Source organism: Pyrgilauda ruficollis, unplaced genomic scaffold (assembly GCF_017590135.1).
Source record: "Pyrgilauda ruficollis isolate IOZ18807 unplaced genomic scaffold, ASM1759013v1 scaffold196, whole genome shotgun sequence".
In the NCBI taxonomy this organism is placed as follows: Eukaryota; Metazoa; Chordata; class Aves; order Passeriformes; family Passeridae; genus Pyrgilauda; species Pyrgilauda ruficollis.
In genome coordinates, this window is record NW_024518762.1 from 816,705 (window position 1) to 840,582 (window position 23,878).

General features: G+C 53.1%; 4 protein-coding genes across 10 annotated transcripts; all 4 read right to left on the reverse strand.

Moving 5' to 3' along the window:
* Positions 1–28: 28 nt before the first annotated feature.
* MAFG (MAF bZIP transcription factor G) lies at positions 29–4,283 on the reverse strand. 5 transcript variants are annotated; one of them, XM_041466040.1, is made up of 3 exons: positions 4,155–4,283; positions 1,556–1,617; positions 29–1,472 (listed from the first exon to the last, which is right to left on the reverse strand). In XM_041466040.1, the coding sequence occupies exons 2-3, from the start codon at positions 1,589–1,591 to the stop codon at positions 1,020–1,022; spliced, it is 489 nt and encodes a 162-aa protein (XP_041321974.1). In that variant the 5' UTR covers positions 1,592–1,617; positions 4,155–4,283; the 3' UTR covers positions 29–1,019. The 5 variants fall into 5 exon arrangements, with proteins under 5 accessions (XP_041321974.1, XP_041321977.1, XP_041321973.1 ...); XM_041466043.1 differs by lacking the exon at positions 4,155–4,283 and adding an exon at positions 2,493–2,511; XM_041466039.1 differs by lacking the exon at positions 4,155–4,283 and adding an exon at positions 2,271–2,465.
* A 2,879-nt stretch (positions 4,284–7,162) lies between these two features.
* On the reverse strand, positions 7,163–10,174 carry PYCR1 (pyrroline-5-carboxylate reductase 1). The gene is made up of 7 exons (XM_041466017.1): positions 10,096–10,174; positions 9,930–10,000; positions 9,655–9,834; positions 8,847–9,068; positions 8,296–8,388; positions 7,764–7,927; positions 7,163–7,674 (listed from the first exon to the last, which is right to left on the reverse strand). The coding sequence occupies exons 1-7, from the start codon at positions 10,160–10,162 to the stop codon at positions 7,524–7,526; spliced, it is 948 nt and encodes a 315-aa protein (XP_041321951.1). The 5' UTR covers positions 10,163–10,174; the 3' UTR covers positions 7,163–7,523.
* Positions 10,175–12,135: 1,961 nt separating this feature from the next.
* On the reverse strand, positions 12,136–14,687 carry MYADML2 (myeloid associated differentiation marker like 2). Its single transcript, XM_041466020.1, has one exon. The coding sequence runs from the start codon at positions 14,306–14,308 to the stop codon at positions 13,400–13,402; it is 909 nt and encodes a 302-aa protein (XP_041321954.1). The 5' UTR covers positions 14,309–14,687; the 3' UTR covers positions 12,136–13,399.
* A 2,487-nt stretch (positions 14,688–17,174) lies between these two features.
* Positions 17,175–23,872, reverse strand: NOTUM (notum, palmitoleoyl-protein carboxylesterase). 3 transcript variants are annotated; one of them, XM_041465987.1, is made up of 12 exons: positions 23,646–23,872; positions 23,396–23,484; positions 23,184–23,236; positions 22,937–23,032; positions 22,351–22,411; positions 21,431–21,489; positions 20,313–20,415; positions 19,451–19,642; positions 19,018–19,118; positions 18,771–18,918; positions 18,473–18,520; positions 17,175–18,363 (listed from the first exon to the last, which is right to left on the reverse strand). In XM_041465987.1, the coding sequence occupies exons 1-12, from the start codon at positions 23,868–23,870 to the stop codon at positions 18,057–18,059; spliced, it is 1,482 nt and encodes a 493-aa protein (XP_041321921.1). In that variant the 5' UTR covers positions 23,871–23,872; the 3' UTR covers positions 17,175–18,056. The 3 variants fall into 3 exon arrangements, with proteins under 3 accessions (XP_041321921.1, XP_041321920.1, XP_041321922.1); XM_041465986.1 differs by lacking the exon at positions 23,396–23,484 and having other exon boundaries at positions 23,557–23,872; XM_041465988.1 differs by lacking the exon at positions 23,646–23,872 and having other exon boundaries at positions 23,396–23,487.
* Positions 23,873–23,878: the final 6 nt, after the last annotated feature.

Here is a 23,878-nt window from a genome sequence, read left to right on the forward strand (position 1 = left end):
CTCAGAGCCACAAACAGTTTGCGGGAGGTTCATGAGAAACTTTAAAATTATTTATTTATTAACTTTTAACTAGCAAAGTCTCTGAGAATATTTCCCCACTCATATGGTCAAATATTCTCGCCTTCTCAGGTAAAAAAGCTGACTATAAATACGCTCTCTCTTCTGTCCAATTTTAAACTTAGATAATTTAATAATTCTTAAAATGATGTTTCTCTCTTTAAATAAAGGGCTATTTAACCACATAAACTGGTTGTGTAAACCATCACACTAGAGACACTTGATACCCTCAAAACACGGGAACAACTAGTGATTTTGGTCTTGTTCAGTGCAACGCATTAGGCACAAAACCGGCCTGCAGCCAACACGGTACCGCTGCTCCCTTCTTCCCTCGCGGCACGGGGCCCTGCGGGGCTCAGGACACGGGCAGGACACGGCAGCGCCGTCCTCCCAGCACTGCCACTCTACACAGCTAACGGCATGGACGTCTGAGGGAAACCCATGGTTAGGGCACAGAGGCACACCTAGAAAGGAATAAAACCTATGACACAGAACACCCCAACTGTAACTACAGGTACCAAAGGAGACGAAAGCAGCAGGTTCAGGCGCCGAGATGCACCACCTGGAAGAGTCATGAAATAAAGCCTTTGGAAGTGACCGAAAATTAGGGTTCCCAGCCCCCAGAAAGAAAGCTTTCCTCGGGCCACTCCTCCACCCTTCTCTCAGCCACGCTGCACAGATTTTCTTTGGGTAGAAAACCAAAATCTCACAGTCTGTCCCCAGGGCACCCAAGGGCTACAGACTGCTGGGTGGGAAGCTCTGTCTGCACAGGACAAGGGATGCATCACCACTGCTCATACCAATCTGGACACAACAAAATAAACTGGAGCGATCAGCAGGCCAGTCCTGGGCCAAGTCAAAGGAACCCGGACCCATGTGGGGAGGGCTTGTGCTTTGGGGATTCCAGGCTGGTTTTGTGCCTAACTGCCCTGCACAGACAAGCTCAGGCAATGCTCGCTTCACTAAGACCGGGCGTCCGTTTTGGATTTCACTATTGTGATGACACTCGTAGTAGCAACCTTGCCAGGGACGAGGGGCCCCATACTGGAAGCGAGAGGCCCCCGCGCAGGGGTCACGGGGCTCCGGGCCACGGTTCTGGCGAAGTTCTGGAGAGCCTCGTATTTGGAGCGGAGAGCATCAAGTTCCATTTTCATGCTGGCGTTCTCCGAGGCCAGCTTCTCCACTTCTTGCTGCAGCTCTGCCTTCTGCTTCTCCAGTTCCTCCTTCTGGGTAACGCGCTTCACTCTGCAGCTGGCCGCGTAGCCCCGGTTCTTCAGCGTGCGCCGACGCTGCTTCAGCTGGATGATCTCCTCCTTCGACAGGCCCCGCAGATGCTGGTTCAGCTCTCGCACAGACATGGTCACCAGCTCCTCATCTGTCAGGCTGGTCCCATTCTCGCCTGGCTCCCTCTTCACCTGGGGGAGAAGGCAGCACGCACTTGTGAAACCCGAGGTGGATGCCTACACCCCGCACCCCTCTCCTCCGCCCGCCGCGTTACCTTCAAGGCCTTGTTTCCTTTGTTGGGGGTCGTCATAACACGACAGCCTTGTCAGCTGGGTTCTGGAAGGGAAGGAAGGTCAAGTTAGCACCTGGGACACAGCAGAGCCCACGGCATTCCTCCGGCAGCGTCCAGCAGCAATGCCCCGTGGTGCTCCACATCCTGGCCCCTGCCATGGAAGACAATCACAAGCAGCCAGCTGAGCTGGACTCACAATGAGCAGCAGAAACTGCTGCCCTTCCACACCTCGGCTCCCACAGAGACTCTGTGGCAATGCTGGTTTTTGTTTACAGTGGGGAAATTAAAGAACTAGGAGGAGTCAGAACACATGGAAGCCATATTTTTAAAAATAGCCTTGCAAGCAGCAGGCAGGGTCCAGAGCGTGGCTGCTCCAGGCCAGTCATGCTGACTCAGCAGGCTGGCACTCTGCACCACTCGCTGCCAGCCTCGTCCTTGTCACTCCCAAGCAGGGCAGGTTCCCAAACACGCCCTTCCAACAGGTGCCCAAGCACAGCCCAGGAGCTCCCCAGTCCTACCAGACTCCAGATGCTGCCAAGGATGGTTCAATAAGACATAATCCTGAGCAAGGGGTACAGGGAAAGCCTTGGACACACTGGAATTCCATCACAAATTTGGGCTGATGTCTCAGCAGCCTTCAGCTCTCCCAGTCATGCAAAACTGACCCCAGCTGTAGGTCTTTTCTATGAGAAAGTACCTGTCAATCCCTGGCATGCCAGGGTCCAGAAACACCTTCTTCCTCCTTATCTTAAGAGCCAAGGTGTGCTCAAAAGCAAACAAAGATTAAAGGTGCTAAAAAACAGAGCAGAGCAGACTCCTTCCCTGCCATGGAAGACAAGACTTCAGAAATGGTAAGAGCAATTCCCAGGCCTGCTTTACAGAGACTTATACCCAGGCTCCTGCTTCTTTCCCCACGTACCTCCTCCCCACAGGCTTTTCAGTTCAGACTGCTACCTCGCTGCCCAAGGAACTGACCCACATAGATATTACTGACAGACACGGCTGTGCCTCAAACAGCCCAAAGTGCACTCCCCTCTCAGCCCTGGCCAGGATTCCTGTGCAGCCTACAGGTGCCTCTGCCCCTTTCATCTCGCAGGTGTCAAACAACAATTTTGTTTGCCCCTGCCTTGTTTGCCCCCAGCGGGACTGATGTCCAGTTACAGACCAGAACCAAATGCACACATCAGCGAATATGACTTAGTGCTCTTTCAGCAGCTGTGGCACAGGCTCCCTCCAGTGCATCTGTGACCTACAGGAGGTGAACAGGACTAGCAGTCCCCAGAACACCATCAGAGATATTCCTGAAGCCTGCAGCCTGCCAGGAGCCAGGCTATTTATATATACCTAGAGGACAATGCTCCTTCCAACAAGATATCTGCTACATCCAGCCACACTGGCATAGCCACGGTCATTTGCTGCCCAAGGAAGGCAGCTGCAGTGAGACAGGACAGGCAGCATACAAGCAACTGCTGCACAAAATCAATTCTTCCCTCCTTCCCAGACTGCTGTTTATTCCTTCTGTTCCTACCCGGTAAACAACATGTCTGCTGGGAAAAGGAAGGAGGAAAGGGAATACCTGGAGAGATCAACGTGCCTGCCCCTGCAGCACTTCTGTGCCCCATCCTCTTGCAAGTGGAAGGAGTCAAGGGCAGGTATGGTCAGTGGGACCACAAGAATTTGCTTGCCCTGTGGCACTAAGGAATTTACAGCTGCCTGGCAAGCACACAGGCTGCCTTCATACAGCAGACCCAAAATGAAACAAACAGGGCACAGGCATGCTGCTTCAGGCAGGGCCCTGGGAAGAGTGCTCCTCAGCAGGCTGGGGAACGGCTGGCACTGGCAGAGCTGGACACAGCAGAGGCAGCTGCTCATTCCTGCCTCTGCACACTCTAACACAACACCCTCTCAGGCAGGAGCCTCTCACAACAGCCAGCAGAGCTGCAACAGGATTGTCCCCAAAAACCGGGTGATTCCACCTCTCCAAGGTGCTGCAACACGTAAGGCAGTCAGCAGAATGAAATAACAGCCCCAAGAGTTTCCAGGGTCCTATTTTAACCTGGGCTCACAAAAAGGACACCCAGAGAATGGGCAGCATAGCAGAGACCAAACTTTGCCTTACTCCCCAGACTGCTGATGGATCAGCTTTTGATAGCTTCCTGAAGAAAGATCACACTGAAAAGTGCCAAACACTATGGCTACAATGAAGAAACTGCAGCCTCGACACATTTCCCCAGAGCTCAAAAGGCCTGAACTCAGCACAAGCACAGCCAATTCTCCCCTCAGCTCAGCGGCAGCACACGGGAACTGACAGCACCACGCATGATCCAACAAGGACCCCTCTCCACGCTCCTGGTGCAGAACCTGCCACCAGCCCCGTGTAAACACAGAGACATCGCCTGCTGCAGGGGCAGAGCGAGGGCTGTGCTCCCCCATGGGCTCCGGCAGGCACAGGACCGTGGTCTGTCAGCAGGGACAGGGCACACTGCACAGAAACACTCTCCCAGCATGGATTTCATACTCTGTTTGTCTGCTTGCTGGCAAATTGGCTCGCACAGTCTCATCCAATGACTCCCCGAATTACCTGTGTAGCCAAAACGGTGCCTCCTGTGTTCCCCACCCTGAGGGTCCCCTGGTGAGGTCACCCAACCCTGAGCACTTCCACAGCGATTTTTTTCCCCAGGGAATCTGCCCACCCAGCTGCTTTTAGCTCTGCTCACACTGCTAAAGCTAAGGGCCAGCTCTGAGAGGCTCCCTCCCACCCCTGGCAGTGCCCTCCTCCGATCACACAGCTCACATATCCCGGGCGGCCGGAGACGTGCCCGGCTCGGAACAGCGTGACCGAGCCGTGCACAGCACGGCCCTGGCGCCGCTCAGACACCGCAGCCCCGCGGGAGCCCGCTCCACTCGGGGACACCGCAGCGCCCAGTACGGGGCAGCCCCGGCGGAGCGGCACCGCCACCGGCACGGCTGCAGCTACCGAGCAGCCGGAGCATCAGGTACCGACTGCGGGCAGCGGGGCTGTCCTGCCCGCTTCTGCTCTGGGAACCGGGCGAGCCGCCGCGGTGGCTCCTCACGCTCCCGGCCCTCCCGTTCTCGGGAGAAGAACGACAGACCACGGCGAACACCGCGGTGGGGGCGGCCGCCCGGCGGGAGGGGGGAGCCGAGGCCCCGTCGGGGGCCAGGTCGCAGCCGTACCGGCGGAGCGGCGGGGCTGAGGGGGCAGGCTCGGCCTGAGGACAGCCGGTCTGCAACATGATCGGGGCACTCGGCAACCGCGGGAGGGAGGGGCCGGATGCGCCCGCGATGCCTGCGGGCGGGGCCGGGGGCGGCGGGCACGGCGGGCAGGCCCCAGGCCAGCGCCCCGCGCACCTGTTGCGCGGCCGCAAAAGCCACACGCGCGCTCTCCGCCCTGAAAAGGGTTAATGAAGCGCCTGGTGAAAATATGCCCGGCATATAATGGGATTGCCTGGCCCGTCCCCGCGCAGGAGCCGCCCGGGGACAGCGCCGCGCCGGGGATGCCGCCGGGCCGGGCCGGGCCGGGCGGGGCGGGGAGGCCGCGCTGGGAGGGACCGGGACTCACAAGCGCCGCCGCCGCCGCCGCCGCCGCTCACGGACTCGTCACGTGATATTTGGGTCACGTGTCTCCATTCATGAAGCGCCCGGCGCAACCACCCCGGGCCTTAAGGGGGCCGCGCTCCGGGGGAACGGGGCAGCGCCCGGCCCGGCCCGGCCCAGCCCAGCCCAGCCCAGCCCAACCCGCTCCGCGCCGTCCCGGGGCGAGCGCTGCCGCTCCACCGAAGTACTGGGTCGGCCGCGGAACAGCTCCCGCCATCTCTAGCAGCAGCCGCCAGCGTCCTGCCGGTGTCCCCGTTGCACATCGCGCGTTCCAGAGCGCGCAGTCCCTCCGCCCGCTCCGGCGGAGCCCTTGGCTCCGGCGGCTCCGCGCTCCTGCGAGCTGCGGCCGCGGTCCCTCGGAGCCGCCAGCCCTGCCCGCGGCGGCGGGGCCGGGGCCGCTGCTCTGCTCTGGTCCGCGGCTTTCCCGGGTCCCGCCGGGCTCGCTCCGGGTGCGCTCCCAGCCCTTTCCTAGGACTGCAGGTCCATGGCGCTCACTGGTGCCTGCTGTTTGCTGCCGTGCTAGAGGCACAGCAGGGAGGACGGGATGAGCGTGCCACAGGGGCTCGGGGCGAGCGGACGGTGCAGCGGTGGCAGCGGGCGGACAGGAGGGGTGGGAGCAGCGGGGCTCGGCCGGGCCCAGATCCTGCAGCAGCACCGCTGTGACTGCAAGCGCTGCTTATAGCCCCTGATGGGCTGCGTTTCCATCTGCTGTGGTGGCCAGCTCACTTACAGGTCTGTAACCACCTAGGAAGTTCATCTATAGCTCTCTCTCTGGAAGTACTCAGCGGCCTCCCCTGTCTCCCTGCAGAGCAGCTCAAGCTCAGGCATTCATTCTGCATCCCACTTTTCCAGCCAAGTGGGAACTCTTTCCACAACACTTCCTTGCATTTTGCACCAGGCAGCGTTTCATCCATCTGACTTCCAGCTTGGCCTGTCTGCATAGGTATTACAGATCCTGGGAGGAACGTAACACCCAAGGACTCCTGACCTAGTGGTCACTACCAGCAGCAAAGGATACCCCCAGTCCAAACAGCTGGGATTAGCCACAGCTCTCATCAGAGACGCAGTTTTTATGTGAAAAGGGAAGAGGAGTGAGCATCTGTCACACCTATAGGGTCATACCTTGCTGGCAGCCAAAAGCCTAATACTACAAACACTTTACCATCACCAGCACCTCAGAGACAGCAGGAAATGTAAAAACTCACTACGCCTCCACCTGCCAAACCACACAAGCGAGGCTGGCAGTAACGGAGGGGCAGTGAGAGGTCACGGTCCCCCAAACCAGACTGAGCAGAGGAGGGGAGCACGGTCTGATGTTCACGCCACACGTCTCTCTGAGGGGTGGGAGATTGGGCAGAGGCACTTGGTCCATTCCAAGAGGTGATTCTGGGCCCAGCCCCTGACGCACCATGCAGCACGGTGTTTGTGTGGCAGCATGTGCTCCAGCTAGTGACAGCAGTGACAGGACATAAGCTCTGACAGCAGATGCAACATGGGGCCAGAGAGGATGAAACCTCTGAAACCAGAAGTTCTGAAACATCTTTAAAAAATCCTGTTTAAAAAACTCCTGCATAGGACACCACAAACACTGCTTGAATCCTGAAAGTACCCAAGGCTTCTGGACAAATGATTTCCTTGACAAAGCTCTGATGAGAGTATCACCCCTGCTCAAGAAAACATCAGTGCCAGGGACAGCTCACCAACCCCACTACAGGTTAAAGACCCTCTGCTACAGCTGCTGCAAGCCACAAGCCTGGTACAGGGGACACCAACATGCTGAGTGAGCGTTTTTCCTTGGACAAAAGAGAAATAACACAGAGAACACTAACGGTTGTGGCTTAGGAATGGTATTCCCTGTACTATCATTCCCACTGAAATATTTAAAACCAAATGCTGCTCACTCACTGCCCTCTTGTCCCTCTCCCTCTGTGGTGGGCTGGAGAGGAGAACTGGAGGCACAAAAGGTAGAGATCATGGTTTGCTACAAGAACAATTTACTGGAAGCAGTAATGAGATAAGAAAATCAATAAAAACAGTGACAATATTAAGGAGAGTGTAGAAGAGGTGAAGGATTCACACACGATTGCTTACCACGCCTAACATGATGCTACTCCCACTGCTCACTTCATGCACCCAGCCAGAGGGACCCCTTCTCCCCACCCCTCTTCAGCCCCTCTCCCCTGCTGCAAACCCTGCCCTCCCCTTTGCCCACGTGTATGATGTACAGAATAACCAGGGTCCTGGCCATGCCATTCCTGGCTACTGCAAAGATTAACCCTCTCCTGGCTGCAACCAGGACACTGACATTCAGCACTGCCACAGTACAGCAGTCTGGTCAGTTCTTCTTGCTCTTGCTGGTGAACAGACTGACTTTGCCAGCAGATGCCACAGACAGAGAAGGAGACTCCAGCTTCACCTTGTCCAGCAACGTTTTCTTTATGGCTGCCGGGGAAATCTCCTCTTGGTCTGCCAAATGCTGCAGCTCCCTACAGTAGCGGGAGAGGAAGACAGAAAAAATAAGATGGGGCGGGGGGGCTGGCAAGTCTTGCAAGCTCTTTAGTTCCGAGTTGCCCACCTTGTCCGGATACAGGAAGCCTCCACAGCATTGATGAGGAGCGAGCGAAAGCCACCACTCTCCAGGAAGTGCAGGGCATGGATAGTGGCTCCCCCGGGCGAGCAGACATTGTCCTTCAGCTGACCCGGATGCTGCTCAGATTCTAACAGCATTTTGGCAGCACCCTGTAGGCAAGGAAAACACCTGCCAGAGCTACTGTCATACACTCCTGTTCTCCACTGCACAGAGCAGCACCGACACTCACAACAGGCACACCTGGGCTCCTGCAGGCTGCCAAAACACTTTTCAGAGCTGATGAAGCCTGCAAAGGAGCAGAGTTTCCCAGGCCCCAGCTCCCACACCACCACCAGCACCAGCAGATTGCTGCGGACACTTCCTACAGCACCTCACCAGGAACCTGTGTGCATTCAAACCAAACACATTCTTTAAAGCAGATTCTGCCAGAGCACCGAGACCATCTCAAAGCGTGATGTGTGGATTGCTCTGTAAAGAGCAGGCAGACTCAGGTGTGTTACGCAGAGGCAATACTGACCAGCAAAGCCTGTGCTCCCAGCCGAACTGCCAGCCTGCGGGGAAGGCCCATCTTCACTCCTCCATCTGCAAGAGCATCCAGGGCAGTGAACGCCTGAGACCAGACAGGAAAAGGTGACTGAAAGACTGCTCCAGGACTGGTAAGTCTTAGGGAAGAGAGAATCCAGAGCTTCAGGACTATTCTGCGACTCCCATCAGTCACAGACTTGACAAAAGCCTACTCCCTTTCCTTCATGGATGCCATGCCAGGTGTCCCTCCCACTTGTGCCAGCTCAGGAGTGGGGGAATGGGAGAAATTCAGCGTTTGATCATGCAAACTACAGGCCCAAGTTTTGCAACATGGACAACTGCACACTGGCTATGGACTTCAGACTCATCTGACTCTTAAAAAATTTCTCCTGTTGTCCCAAACTGGACACCTGCAATACATGTCCCATTGCAAATGTGGGTGGTGAAAAAAAAAAAAAAAGTCAAGCTGAAGTTGCACAGACTGTGGCAGGCAAAGCCGAGTGCTCTCCCTAAGATGGCACTAGCTGAGGAAACAGCACATACATACGCAGGGCCACTGCCACTGAGCCCCGTTACAGCATCGATGAGGTCCTCCTCCACCTCGGTGCAGAAGCCCACACTGGCCATCAGCTGCTCCAAAAGCTTCCCATCTTCCACATCCGCATGGGTTCCAGTGGCATAGACTGTAGCACCTTCCCGGACTATCACAGGGGTGTTGGTCATGCACCTGATCACTTTTGGTGTGGGGCAGAAGGTAGAGAGTTTCTTAGGGCAGAAAATCATTGAAGATAGAAAGTAAGAAAAAAAGAAAGAAGGGAGAAAAATGAGCTTTAGTGCATATTTTTCATCAATGGTCTGTCCAGGAAAGGACCCCCCCCAGGGGCAAGAACAACACAAGCAGAAGGAAAAGAGAGACCTGTGTATCTCAAATGTCCTGCTTTGAGCCACAGCAGCCCATCCCTGAATGTGAAGCCTTAGTCAGTACCAGCAAAGCAGGAGCTGGGCAAAGCCAAGTTGGAATCAGTATCCCAAAGGCCTCAGTCCCACATCAACCCCCAGATCTCCAAAACAGCTCCTGCAGACACTTAGCATAAAATCTGCAGAAATTCAGGGGAGATAACCCACTGCTGTTAAAACAAACATGACTGGACAGCACCTCATGTGAGAGAAGAGCTGGATAAAACCTCTAACAGCATTTGCCGATGAAGAGAGGCAAAGGTGACCAAAAGCATGTTGGTTGCTGCTGTGTGACTTTAGAACTGAGTAGCACGAGCACAAGTCCGTGGCATGGGCTGCTCGGGGTCAGAGGAGCGGAACCAGCCCGGCCGTGCGCGGCCCGGGCCCGTCTCACCTTCTCGATGGAGCTGATGGTGACGCCGGCCGCGCAGGACACCACGATGTGCCGGGGCTCGATGTCGGGGCCCACCTCCTCCAGGATGAAGGGGATGATGGGCGGCTTCACGGCCAGGAAGAGGACATCGCTGCTCTTCACCGTGTCCTTGTTGCTCACCGTGAAGTTCACTCCCATTTTCTGCACCGGTTCGGGGAGAAACGGGATCGCTCAGCCCCGGGATGGCCCGGGAGGGGAGCGCCGCCAGCCGGTCCCCGCTACCCGGCCGCACTCACCCGCAGCCCGCTCACGGTGGGCAGATCAGTGTCCGGGGAGCTCGCCGTGATCTTGTGCGCAGCCAGGACCCCTGCGAACGACGCCGCGCGTTAGCCCGAGGGACGGCACCCCCCGCCCCGTGCCCACCCGCCCCCATGGAGCCAGGGCGAGCCGCCCCGCGCCCACCTGCCGCGGTGAAGCCGCGGGCCAGGGCGAAGGCGAGCTGCCCCGCGCCGATGAACCCCACGCTCATCCGGCTGTGCAGAGGCCGGGCCGGTGTGAAGTGTTCCTGTAAAACCCGGGCAGCAGGCAGTGATTTTTTTTCCTAAGTATCATCTTACCTCACTGTTTTCTGGTTTTATTTCTTTTTTTCTTGCTTCTTTATTGACAGAAATAAATCTCACTGTTTTTCCTGTTGATAAATGTTCTTAAATGCTGATCTTTCATGGATACTGAACCCCGGGCATCCAAAAAAGAAGAGAAAAACCCAAACCAAATCCATTACCAATTCTGATTTTAGTCTATCCATGCTGGAATCCTCTGGGTGCTGTCTAGATTGGCTGCAGCCACAAGTCCATAATTAATGAACACACATAAATCCTGACAGCAGTTTACCGAAAGAGGCTGGGAATGGTTGGTGACCGGGGCAGCCTGGTTCATGGGGAGCTCCTTGATCATCTGTTAATTAATGGGGGAGATGCACGCTGGAAATGAAGGGGGTTCGGAGAACTGAATCATGGCAGAGCTGGTTGGTAAATCCTGATGAGCAGATATCAGATGTTCTCTGTTCTGGATTGGGCAATCTCATAGTTTCCAGTGGTTGGGGAATGTTTTAACCACTGAAGCATGAGGTTTTGATTTTTTTTTTCATTATTTTTTTTCTCCTAAAAGAGAGGATTGTTGTCCACACAATCTTTTTTTGCCATTTTGACCATGTTCACATTTTTTGCTCAGTCTTTGGCTGGCAGATGAGAAAGCTAAATCTGAACACACTGTTCTTGGCAATGACTTGTGTTTCCACTCCTCTAGTGGGATCATGATTTCCATGTTAAATTCTCTTTCCCCTTATTGTGAAGACACTCCATTTTGCCCTCATTGTTTCCCAAGTGCCAGTTTCTCTCTGGCCCTTTGACCCTGGCTGGGTGTAAGTTGCATCAACCCATGGCATTGTCAGATTTTACCATATTTCTGCTCTTGCTTCTACCTGGTGCAAAATCTTCCCAGCAGGAAGCCAGCAGTGCCTGGCTCAGCCCCATGCTGTCAGCCAAGGAGCTTTCCAGCAGCTGCTGCTGCCTGAGGACTGGAAGTGCCATCCCTGGGGACGAGCACCCCTGTCTGGGCTCTTGCCTCTGCTGACCCCCAGAGCCCCCCCAGAGGCTGCAGGATGGGGCTCTCCTCAAGCAATGTTCCTGAGCTCACTGGGTTGGATTTTATAACAAAAGCCATGGTCCTTCACAGGCACCTGTTTGGTTTTTAGTGATCTGTAATAAAAAAAAAAACAAAAAAAAACAAAACAAAAAAAAAACACCCCAAAACCAAACAAACAAAAAAGTAATTTTCAAGTGTTACACAGCTTAATTTGTCCATATTGATGGGTTGAACAGGAATACATCACAAATGCTCAAGGACCCTTTGTATACAGTGGCTCTTGTAAATTGACTCCTCCAACACAAGTGGATTTCCTTTCCCAAGTTAGCATTTTGTTCTTGTACAACCCATAATTTGTTTGGATGGCAAGAAATAAAGCTCCTGTTTTATATCTATAGCAGATAGCCTTGGGTCTTGCCCTGCCAGCCTCCTCTTGGACCACATCTTCCAGACTTCCTGCCTTTCACTGGGGCTCACAGAAGAGAAAACCCCCTTGGCAGGCTGTTCCTCTGTGCTGGATCCCAATTCTTGTCCCATTTCCTGGCTGATGCTCCCCACTGCTAAGGGCTGGTCCTTGCTCAGAATTATTCAACATCATCTGTCCCAACAAGTTTTCCCTTTGCTTTTCACACCCCACACAAAGCACTGATGAAAAGTAACTTTGCTTCCTTATTCCTGAGTCATTCTGCTGCAGAGAATCCGCTCAGAGGTCTTGCTGTGTTGTGTCTGTTCTTTTTCAGGACTGTGTTCAGGCTTTGTACCCCAGAATAAAGTGAACTCTGCCTTCATGCAGAAAGGGCCGTGTCTGCTGCAATCAGTGTGGAGAGGAGGATGACAGCACACAGATCTCAGGAGATGTAAGCATACATCTGCCATTCAGCTTTATTTTAATTTAGTTAAAAAATAAATCTTGCTTCTGACAGGCAGCTACTGGAGATTTTAATCAAAGCACTCAAGTCTGCATGTGCTGCACAAGCACTTGGACACTCTGGCTTCTCCCTGCAACAAGTGAAGATTCCTATGGGGCCTGAAATCTGAGCTGAGAAGTGTGGAACTTTAAAGTGGGTGTTTTGTCAGGGATGGGTCTGGGAAATTCAGCTCCTCAGTGATGCAGAGCGCTCAGGAATCCTGAGCTGCTCCGGGGTTCTGTCGCGTCCCGTCCTGCCCGTGCCCCCTCCCCGCCCGGTTTGGTCTCTGGTGCAGCTCTGTGAGACCAATTAGTTGCTGCCTCCCCTTTCCCATGCCCCCAGAATTTATCTTCAAGCCTCCAGAAAAAAAAACCCTTGACCCCAGTGTGAGGAAATGGTGGCCCATGAATCAAGACAGAGCACATGCCAAGGTATTTTCTGCTCTGCTCAAGTGAGGATGGCAGTCACACACAGTCGCTTTGCAGGCTGGCTCTGCTCTGCAACCTGATTCTCAGCAGTAGAGCCCTGAATTTATAAATTTCCATTTCTGTAGTGACTCAGTGTTTGCTAAATAGGAGTGTTAAATTAAATAGGCTCCTCCAAGGTGTGCACTTGAGGATATTCCTTTTCTGTGCTAGATAGCAAAAGAGAGGAAGGGGAAACAGTGGCAACGTTCAAAATACTGTTATGGCTATGATGCTCTTCCCAGAAACACCCAGACTGGAACTGCCCATACTTGCAGGCATTCCATGTCTCCCAACACAGTCCAAACTAACCCAAACTCCAAGGGATTGATTTTCATCTCCTGAACTGGTGTTCCTTCATGCAGCTTTTAACTTTTCCACTTCCTGAGTAGTCACTTGGTTACTCTTAAGCACTGGTTAAGAGTTTCAAAATCCTTGATGTCTTTCCAAATGTTTGGCCCAGTAACCTGGTAGCCTGCAGCCGCAGTGCTGTGACTACAAGCCCTCGTGCTGCCTGCAGATGCAGGTGGAGCTGTGCCATTCCTTCGCGCTGGCACTGGGCAGGTGAGGCAGGACCGTGGGGCAGTTGGGCTGTGCTCTGCGTCAGCTGCAGCCCACCTGCTCCAGGTCACTAATTCATTAGTGTAGGCAGTCCTCACTTGAAGTTTGGCTGACGGTGGTGTGTGCATGCCTGCCCAGCAGCTCTCTGCCCTCGCCCCACCTTTGCACACCGAGAGGCCGACCCACAGCTCAGATGTGTGAGACGAAGCGGATGCGCTGGGAGTACGCCAGGTCCAAGACATAGAGCAGCAGGTTGACATAGGTGAAGATGGCAATCACCAGCTGGCTGTCCCAGGGGCACTTGCCCTTGGCACAGAGGCCAGGGCGTCGAGGGGAGCCGTACTTGCTGTCAAAGCAGAACACTGGCCAGATGACCGCAGCACTCGCGTAGAGCAGCACTGCCCCAAAGGTGTAGATGACCACAGAACGCTCAAAAGGGAACCACAGCAAGGCAGTCTTACCTGTGACACTGAAGGCCACCACCACCACTGTCACCACAAAGCAAAAGCTGTAGACAGCCACACACCACTGCGTTGCCACGTATTTGCCATACTGGCTGTCGTTCACCAGTGCCCCAAAGATGATGCAGGCCACAAAGGCCTGAACGATTTTCAAGAGCCCAGAGACAGTGGCCATGTAGCTGGTGACCTGTCCCGGTTTTGCCCTGGTTAAGAACACCTCGGCGGCGTAGGTGACAAACAGGAGGCCGGCAAAGACGCTGGCTGCAATGCGGAAATCCCTCACCTCACAGCCGATGGGGTAGCAGCCCACCTGCACAAAGTAGAGCGGGTAGATCACTGCAGCCGTGACAGACATGAGCGTGGCCAGCATGGCAAAGGCAGCCGTGAAGTTCCCCCAGGAGAGGCTCAGGCAGCTGTGCAGGTGTGTGAACTCACAGGCGATGATGAACACGGTGATGGCGAAGCAGAAGGTCCAGACGAACATGCAGAAGGTGCCGTAGGCGGCACTGAAGCCCCCTTGGTGGGCGACCAGGCTGAAGGTGGTGCACCCAAAGGTCATCTGCAGCAGCCGAGCTATTCCTACCGGGGAAGTCACGGCGGCTGTGTTCAGATACGGCCCCCCCGTGCTCTCCATCATCCTTCCAGTCCACCAGGCAGTGCACTCCAAGCTTCCTCACACGTCCGTCCGTTCTGACTCTTTCCCTGAGTCACACCTGGTCCCGGCTCGGCGGAGTGGCAGCTCAAGCCCCGCCGGTCTCTGCCGGCAGCAGCGGGAGCCGCCTCTGACGCTGCATCTCTGGCAGCTCTCTGCACAGACCTGCGGCTGCAGGGAGCTGACGGGCTGGCTCTGCCCACTGCCTGCGAGCTCAGGGTGCTGCCGCTTGCTCTCTGCTTCCTCAGGTCTGGAACCTGCCCCTGTGCTGTCCTTTGGCTGTCTCCTTTCCCGCAGGATGGTCCTTTTCCCCGGAGGCTGACATTTATTCCATTTTAGCTCTGCAGCTGTAGCTTTCTGCTGCACCGTTCACAGGAACCTGGAGTATAAATAGGGGCTTTATTAATAGTTCTGGAATGAGTCCTGCCCCCACTCAGCTGTTGGGAGCGGGTGTTATTTAACACTGAAGCTGCAAGCTCCATCAAAGGCTCTTGATTATCCTTCTGCTTGTTCTTCAGCTCTGGGGTCACTGGAATGCTGCTCCACACAGCCCCCCGTGCTGAGGGGAGGCTCTGGCTGTGGCACTGGGCTGTGATCCAGCTGTGCTGCAGGAATGAGAGCTCAGTCCTGCACACCCAAGAGCCCCTGAGTGGGGGTACAAGCCCAAAGGCAGCACAAGCCCTATAAAAGAAGGGATTTAGGCCAGAGGCTGAATAAAAGCTGACTCACTTTGCTGCAGTTGATCTGGAGCAGTGATACATTTACCTGCTGTGCTTTGTGTGGCAGCTTCTGGCTGCGAAGGCTGACAGCACCCATCCTCAACACTTCCTTAAACTCTTCCCTGCCTCTCTTTTACTTTATGTGGAAATCAGTTTTTCTTGTATCTCTGAATGCAGTAACTGAATACAACTGTTTTCAAAAAAATTGCTTTGATATTCTTAGCACTGTTTTGGAACACAGATTTTAATAAATAGTGTCAAACTCTCCCTCCTGTGAGATCAAAGCTTTCACAGTGAGCCATTCCTGGTATACAGTGCCTCCCAGACTTCATCTCTACCCAGAAGTCTCTTAATTATATCTCTGAAAACCCCAAACAAAATTTCTGATGTAATTTCAGGATGGGAATGCGTGAATGTTTTCACCACAACATAGCAGAAAAATTCCTCCCTTACCCCACAGCAGCACTGCTGACTCCTCACCTGCAGTACTCATCCCAGCATGGAAGCAGAGAAACTTCACTGCTGGAATGGCTCAGATGAGAACAGTACATATTTTTGGCTGTAATGATAAAATGTGCCTACCTTGAGCTTTGCCACCATCTTGTAACCTCAGAATCTCTTTCATGCATCTCAAGTCCCTTCCATTCTCCTTTGAGAGGCCTCTGGTGCTAAAAGTACAAAAGCCTGCATTCATTTGGGTTGGAAGTTGCACAATTAACATCACAATAACCAGGAAATGCAGGAGAGCCGAGGAACTTCAGGTGAAGAGGTTCTCATCGCGAAATCCTGCCCTACCTGTCTATTGATCCTTCACCCCCAGCAGTTTTCCAGGCCTCTGGCAGTGGGTCTCTTCCTGCACTGTGGCACTTTCTGTGCGCCCCTTCCCTCTGCCCGGGCTGGCAGAAGGCACAGGGACACTCCAGGGCATGGCCCCCGAGCACACAGCAGTGACACCGAGCTGCTCCCCTCTGGAGAGCCCTCAGCACCACAGTCGGGGCTGGCACAGGGCAGAGCTCCCCGAAATCAGAAATCACACTGCCGGAGCAGCACACCTCACAGAGCACGGCCACTTTTCCCTCAGAAATAAAGAACCTCATCTAGTCAAAAGATCACAGAATACAAACACGTGGCACCGAATTCTTCCAGTCTTGCCCTTTTGTCACTGGCTTCTGCACAGCAGAAAACAGATGAAAAACGTAATCAGGACAATTCTACTTTTATACCCAAGTCATGAAAACATAAAGGATATCAGTAATCTCCAAACTGATCATAGGCAAACTCCACTGATGTTTTCCTGCTTTTCAGTTTCACTGGGAGCACCAAACATTTTCTCTTTAGTTTTTCTTTATCTTCAGCCTGTGTTAATCCCATCATGCACAGCAGGACAGCTGATTGTGGTGATCTGTGTGTGGTCCTGCCAGACTTTTCTGAAGTCCAAGAAGAGGAACCAGAGGGCTACAGTTTGGTTCCTTTTTTTGGGTTTACTTACCCAAATCAAGAGCTCTCACACGCAGCACCACTGTTCTAACCTGGCAAGGTCTGAAAGCACAGGGCATTTTTCTCAAATCAGCCCCAAACTGTCGGTGTGTGGCCGACACGCTGCGTGGCCGTGCACAGCGGCGCAGCACACACAGGTGCACCCGTGCAGGGATGTGCAGGGATGTGCAGGGTGCTGCTGGGGCAGGGCTCCCCACACCCTGCGCCGCAGGGGGAGGCTCTGCTTCAGCCACCCACTGCTCCCCCAGGAACAGCTCCTCTCCACCTCAGCCCTGCACTCCCCATCCCTCCCTCATTCCCCTCCCACTACCATCAAAGGGGCTTCTCTCTGCTCTGGTGGGTGTGTTCCCAAATTATTAGAAGAGAAATATGTTGGTGCTTGTCTTGTGTTCTCTGCCCTTTCTGCTCCAAATGCTTCTGATGCTCTGATCAAACACTTCCCTCACTGGGAGAGAGGCCTCTGCAGCAAAGCCAGATCTCCCTCCACCTCACAGTGCAATGCCCTGGACTACGTGGGGAATCACAGGCAAGCTGAAAATGCCGTGAAAGTGCAAACATCAGGTGCTGGGTGAAAGTCTCTGTACTTAAACCTTATATTACAACCTCTTCATCAGAGAAACAATGACAAGGCACACTGCAAGGGGAACACAGAAATCTAATTAATACAAAACATCAACACCACCCTTAGCCCTCTCCCAGGCACAAGTGACCATCAGGATAACCCATCCAAATGAGCAGCATATACAACTTTACAAAGACATAGGTATGGTTCTCTGGTCAGCCCTTATAAATAGCGTTTTACATATTAAAATAAATATGTCCACGTTGCCAAAGTAGCAAGAGGTTTCTTCGTTACTTAAAAAAAAATATGTTACAATATCCTTTATATTTCTTGTTTAGTTTAAAAAAGTATTTAAAAAGTCATTTTATAAAATAATATGAATAAATTGAGTACAAGAGTGTCCATCCCTAGCACATGTCCTGGGTCTGTATTCTGTGATTCAGCATGAGATGCTAACCTCCAGGAAGTAAGGTAATCATTCCTTCATTCCTAGTTGGACAGAAGAAATCCAGTGCTTGCTTTTTTCACCACTTTTAACAAGTCTATGATGTGAAATTCATGGCAAGGGAAGATGTCCCAGATCTGGGGAAGGTTCTCATCGCTGCTATTTATGGCTTTGCTACTCCCTGTATCTGATTGCCTTGTGTAGCACAGGAAGAGGATGTGACCAGCTGAAACTTAGCCCTGGAGTCTGGAGGGAGAGAACAAGTTCCAGCCAAACAGTGTAAGCAAGGAATTGTTGCTTGCCTTTTTTTTTTTTTTCTTTTTTCTTTTTTTTTCCTTGACACACCGTAAGCGTGCAAGAGTGTGGGAGCATGTGAATGCACAGGTGTGAGTGTGCCATGGGTATGAGCATGCATCTGCCTGCAGGAACATTAGGAAGAAGATTAGAAAGTTTGGGAGAAGGGCTGAGAGTCTCTCTCCTCCTGATCCAATCTCTGCCCCTCTGACCTCTCTAGTTACCACTGCTGAGCATCCCCAGGAGTTTACTGGGCTCCAGGCCCTGCTGCTGTGCCATCTTCTGAACATCAAAACCCATGTGCATGAGGAACTGGATCACATTCATCTCCTGCCCTGTGAACTGGTCCCTGATTGTGGGGCACGAGGGGTTGCAGTGAGGCCATGGACAGCTGTCAATCAGGTGAATTGGGCAGCCTTTCAGAGGAGCCTTCCCATTTTTGTTGCTCTCATGGAGGCTCCGATCCCAACAGTGCAGGGCACGGGGTAATGATGTCCCCTTCACCTGGATGTCAGTCCAGTGACTGAAAAGACAAACCGCAGAGATCACATCAGAGGGGTCAGGCTGCCAGGACAGCTGCATTCCCAGGCTGCATCCCTGTTCACCTCTGCAGGATCTGCACAAGCACTTACTTGCGTGTGATGATCTCGTGGGACAAACAGGCGGGAGCAAAGCTCGCACTGAAGGAAAACAGAAACACGGATTATGTCTTGAAGGACAAAGTAAGTGCTGCTGAACTGAACCTTCCAGACTAAGGAAAGAGTGGAATTTTACACAAAAATGAAAAATGCAAGATTCTTGATGTAGATGAACTAATAGTTTCCAAATTTACAACGCTCCTTTTTCAGCAGAGATCTGAGAACACAAGGAACTAGACAAGAATGTCCCCTAGAAAAAAATGTGCCAGGTTTTTCTCAATGAAACACTTACGTCACATCCTTCAAGGTGTTTCTCAGCTCTCTACCTAAATTCTGGATGTAGAGCCACTGCCCCTCCTGAACAGGCTGGCCAGTGAGGTGTACATTGTCTACAGTAAGCTGGGCCTCATCGAACAGCCACTGGACAACAAAGACTGGGCCTAGAAAAGACAAAAAATTTGGAAAAGGGATTGCTCCAAGTTAGTTAAAAATACTGAGGGAACTCTAAATTAATTTGATCTCTCTCCTTTGGTACTTACATCGAAGAGTGGGGTAAATCTTATATCCAAAAAAGCAATTCCATTCCTCTCCCTCTTTAAACTGCAGCTTACAGCGTTCGGGAACAATGCCATTCCAGTATCTACAAGACAAAGCAGTAACAGAATGGAAGGCACAGGGCAATCCTAACAATGTATCCTCTCCATATCCTAGTTCCTGTTCTGACTAGAATTTCACCTGATAGAACAGCTTTCTCGGCAGCACTGTCCCATCAGCACCTTTTACAGCATCTGTAACTGTACACGTTCTTTTGCAGTTAGACTTTACTGTCTTTTCCAATAAAATCATTGAAAAAACACCGATGCAGAAAATAACTACTCCTTAAGTATCAAAAAGAAGGAACACAGTCAAGGAGGACATCTTTCCCACATTCTAGCCTCCTACAGTAGTGTACTTGAGAGCATCTGAGTGTACCTGATTCCTCTCCGGATGGCCTCTGTGGGAGCACACGTTATGGTATCGATGCAGTCGGTCCTGCGGTACTGTTTGTTATCCAGGAACCATCCTGAGTCTGCCAAGCCTCGAACCTGAATCCCCTGATAGCCCATCTCCTCCAGCTGCTCTGCCACTCGATCCACGTTCAGGAGCACCCCTGTCCCTCCAGCACTGCAACAGCAACACCAACACTGCAGTCACGAGGCGCACACGGTGCTACAGACCTCGCTGGCAGACACACCTTCTTCAGCAGCGACACGCCATGAGCACCTGCACTGCCCACAGCACAGACACCCAACCATGCACCACCACCGTGGCAGACACCACGCTATTCCCTTGCTTTGCCACACTCAGAAATAAAGCCAGTGCTGAGTAACAGTCTGGTAGCTCAGAAACAAAGTCCAGTTGTTACTCTCTTTCCTGGGAAATGCATGTGCTCTGTGTCATTTCCAAGGGGGTCGGCTGCTCAAAAACTAAAAGAATCTGAAGTGAGACAAATTCACTCTTAGCAACTTCTCCAATACACCCTTGTGTAATACACTGAGTGTACCAGAGCTTTCTGCAACACAGGATGATCCAGAGCACCTGTGTGAGGCAAGTTTGGTTTTTATTTCGGTGTCCTGAATCAATTCACAGAAGGCGTGTGTCTTATGATGTGGGCCAACAGGAACCAGAATTCTTGGTGCAGACATGAGGAGACTGACCAGAGATACAGGGTTTGCTGTGTTAGTGTTACTGTACTCCCGAAGAAATGTTTCAGGAGCTGCTGGACCTCCTCCCTTAACAGCTTCCTACTGTGGAAATCTCCTGTCTTCATGAAACAAATCTTGTGGACACCTACCTGCTCCCTGCTAGCAGCAACACTTTCGCAGTGCTCAGACCTTTTCCCACCAGCTCCTTTATAACCTCCTGTATGATCAGTGCTCCCATGAAGGCATATTCATCTGGAAGACAGCTCAGTGTCAACAAAATCACTTCCTGTCCAGGCTCAGACTTCTGTTTCCTCTCTGAAAACGCTTAAGAACTTTCCAAAGGGATTTCCAAAGTCTAAACTCAGGCTCATTTTATCTACCTATATGACATACACCTAACAAGAGATCTTCCCCCACCTTGTACAAAATGTGCTGCCCTGAAAGAGAACCAAGTGATCTCAATTACACAAGTACCTTCCTATGACCATGCTTAGAAATAAGTAATCTTGGAAAAGGAAAACAAGAAGGAAGGTACTGGAGAAACAAACACACACCTGGAATCTCAGCTCCAACTTACTGCTCCCCCTTTTTCCCAGTTCATCAAGCCAATTTAGAGAAGCAATGCTTCACAAGATGTTACATGTACAAAGACACCGCTTCCTTGGCACCACCAGCACCCGTGGCTGCTGCTGTGTGACTGACTGCTCCATAGGAACAGCACCGAGGAGCTGGGATGGAGTGGGAAGGTCCCTCACTGTGACACCGCTGGAGTGACAGCGATGGCAATGCAGCCTGTATTGACAGGAACTATGCTGTTTCCCAAAGAAACCCGCAGACAGCTCTAGCTTGACACACGATGGCTCCTGCCTAAGGCCAAATATCCTCCTGATAAAAGTCTGACACGAAATTCACAGTCCTGCCTCTCAGGTCAGCCGTGCTAAAGTTACACACAGCAGTCCACAGTCCCTCAGCTGCAGCAATTAATTTGCTACGTGCTGGAACCTGGAGATTCATCTAAAAGGAATTTTGGTCTTCTAATCCTTGCATACTGCATCAGTGTAACATCTCTTCAAGCAGTGGCTCTGAACTATGTCAAAACAGCCTGAGCTAAAGAGATCAGGATGTTTTATCTGGAAGTAGCTTGATATTCTTTCCTGCCCTTCAGCAAGAAAAAGCCTGTTTCTTGTCCGCGTGGTTTCACAGAAGTCTGGCCACATCCTTTAATGTGTGATGTCTGGGGCAGCAACGGCCCATCAGCAACACTCACTTTTCTCAGACTTGGAAGAGGCACCGCTCCAAACATCACTTGAGCAATATGGGATGAATCTGTAAGAGAGAGCTGTGTGAGTCCTGCTGTGCCTCTGACACGCACAACAGGGTGAGGATGCGGTCACTTAAGTGGAAGAAAATTAAATTCTAGGAAGGGGAAAAGGGAAAAGTTTCTGTCCAGTTTGACAACTTACCTTCCTGCACACCAAGTGACAACCGTAATTTTCTTGAATTTTCTCCTGAACACTAATAGTTTTACTGAGTTAAATCAATAAATAACATGTCTTTTATCAATCTAATTGAATCGCTAAGGCTCAGTGGACAGAACGATGGAGCATGACTTTGCTCTCAGCTATTCTGCCAACACAGTGGATGGGCTGTCACAGGGAAACTCTCTATGCTTCAGTTTTTCACACAAAAAATGAGAAGACTCTAGTCAGTGCAAGTGCTGACTGCAACCACTGGAGGTTTTTGCAGGAATTAACTTCACATGTCTCTGTTTTGCAGAAAACAAATTAACATCCCTTCTGTATAGATGCATATAAAAACTGGTGTCTCTCATTTCTCTTCTTTGAACTAGGAGAGGAGCTCCACATTCTTCTCAAATTGTCAGATGTGTAACACACTATCAGCCCAGCACTCGTGATGGATTCACCACTGCAGCTGTTTGAGAAGGTTCTCTAAGCTATCCCCAGTTTTTCTTCATTAGATTACCCCAAACTCCAAGGAGATTGAACTTGAGTTTCTCAACCTTGTCAGCCCTAAGTGTTAGAGAGCTGAACTGCTGCAAATGGGAAAACACACAATTTCCTTTTCCAAGTATTAGTCTTAACCTGTCTCTGCAGCACTCTTGCTAGCCTAAAAGGCAGGAGATGCTGTTTAAGTACAAAGCTATTTCCCTCCGTTGTCCCTCCTTACACCATGTTTGCATTCCACCAGTGGGGATTTTCTTCTGGCTGAGAGGACAGGATCCCAGTTCCTGCAGATGGGCACAAAGAAACAAAAAACATACAGATGACAGTCTGTGATTTCAGAGGAATCATAGGAGCCTCATGCAAGACCTCTGACCACACAGAAAACAAACATCCATGATGAAAAACATTGGCAAGGGAAGTGGAAGGAACATTTCTAAATTTGCCCTTAGGCAGATTTGACATTCAGAATTTGATTCATGCTACAGATGAAGCCCGTCTAGAAGCTTCTTGTAGCACAGAAAAGACCGGTGATGCCTATTTAAGTACCTCCCCAAAAGACAAATCCTAGCAGGTAAACTCCAATATACTCAGTTAGAGGACCTGTGTGAGTGACGGAGGTTTGGGTGCCCAGGAGGATGCAGCACGAGAAGAGAGCGAAGAGAGCAGCACCGTTACCGGTGGTACCTGCGCACCCAAAGCCTGCCCGTGCCCGCCGCATCCCGGGGCAGCAACCAGGCCCCTGCCAGGGCGCTGCCCCGGCCCGGTCCCAGTCCCTCGGGGTGCCCCGCGGGGTGGAGGGGGCGACTCACCCACGCGGGTCGCGGGCCACTCCCGGGAGCTCATCAGCCGCCGCATGGTGTCGTAGCGGGTGTCGCAGTTCTCCCTGTTGAAGCAGTACCACCCTCCTGGCGAGGGGACAGGGGTCAGCCGCCCCGAAGGGCCGGGGGCTCGCGGGCGAGGGACGGCGGCCCTCGGGGCCCGGGGCACCGAGGGCAGCCTCGGGTCGCCGCCCCGCTCGTGGCCGCCGTTGCGGAAGTCGGGGGCGCCGGCGCTCACCTTCCAGGAACAGCAGCCATCGCCGACTGCCTTTGGACTCCTTCAGGTAGTAGCTGCGGGCACAGACAAGGGGCAGCGCCTAAGCGGGAGCCGGGCCCGCCCGCGACGCTCTGCTGCCGGTCGGGCCGGGGCGCCTGGGCCGCGCCGGGGCGGCGGCTCTGGCCGGGAAGCGCCGGGGCGCCCGGAGGGGCCGGAGCGGCGCGGGGACTCACCCGGCCGGGCTGCCGTCGTTGCAGGTGACCGAGGCGTTGTGCAGGAGGTGCAGGCGCAGGTCGTGCGGCAGCGCCTGGGCCGAGCAGGGGTACAGCGAGGCGGCGGCCGCGCGGGGCAGCCCCGGGGCGCCCGGAGGGGCCGGAGCGGCGCGGGGACTCACCCGGCCGGGCTGCCGTCGTTGCAGGTGACCGAGGCGTTGTGCAGGAGGTGCAGGCGCAGGTCGTGCGGCAGCGCCTGGGCCGAGCAGGGGTACAGCGACTGCGCCAGGCTCTTGACCTGCGCCATGAAGCTGTCCATGTTGCCCTCCACGGCGGTGAAGTCCAGCGGGAAACTCTCGGCTGCCGCCGCCGCCGCCGCCTCGCCGCGCTCGCGGACCGCCGGGCCTCGCCGCCGCCAGCCCTTCCTGCCCTCGCCGCCGGGCCCGGCGTGCAGCAGCCCCAACAGCAGCAGGAGGTGCAGCGCTGCCGTGCCCATCGCCGCCC

What these genes read in the sequence shown, in the direction of transcription:
- MAFG (XM_041466040.1), bottom strand. Translation starts at nt 1,591, where the DNA reads ATGACGACCCCCAACAAAGGAAACAAGGCCTTGAAG. An exon ending in AAGGAAACAAGGCCTTGAAG is followed by an intron (nt 1,473 to 1,555) that starts GTAACGCGGCGG and finishes CTTCTCCCCCAG; the next exon opens with GTGAAGAGGGAGCCAGGCGA.
- PYCR1 (XM_041466017.1), bottom strand. Translation starts at nt 10,162, where the DNA reads ATGAGCGTGGGGTTCATCGGCGCGGGGCAGCTCGCCTTCGCCCTGGCC. An exon ending in CCACCGTGAGCGGGCTGCGG is followed by an intron (nt 9,835 to 9,929) that starts GTGAGTGCGGCC and finishes GAACCGGTGCAG; the next exon opens with AAAATGGGAGTGAACTTCAC. An exon ending in CCATCAGCTCCATCGAGAAG is followed by an intron (nt 9,069 to 9,654) that starts GTGAGACGGGCC and finishes TTCTGCCCTAAG; the next exon opens with AAACTCTCTACCTTCTGCCC.
- MYADML2 (XM_041466020.1), bottom strand. Translation starts at nt 14,308, where the DNA reads ATGATGGAGAGCACGGGGGGGCCGTATCTGAACACAGCCGCCGTGACT.
- NOTUM (XM_041465987.1), bottom strand. Translation starts at nt 23,870, where the DNA reads ATGGGCACGGCAGCGCTGCACCTCCTGCTGCTGTTGGGGCTGCTGCAC. An exon ending in GCCTGGCGCAGTCGCTGTAC is followed by an intron (nt 23,485 to 23,645) that starts CCCTGCTCGGCC and finishes GCCTCGCTGTAC; the next exon opens with CCCTGCTCGGCCCAGGCGCT. An exon ending in CTCTTCCAAGTCTGAGAAAA is followed by an intron (nt 20,416 to 21,430) that starts GTGAGTGTTGCT and finishes GCTGTCTTCCAG; the next exon opens with ATGAATATGCCTTCATGGGA.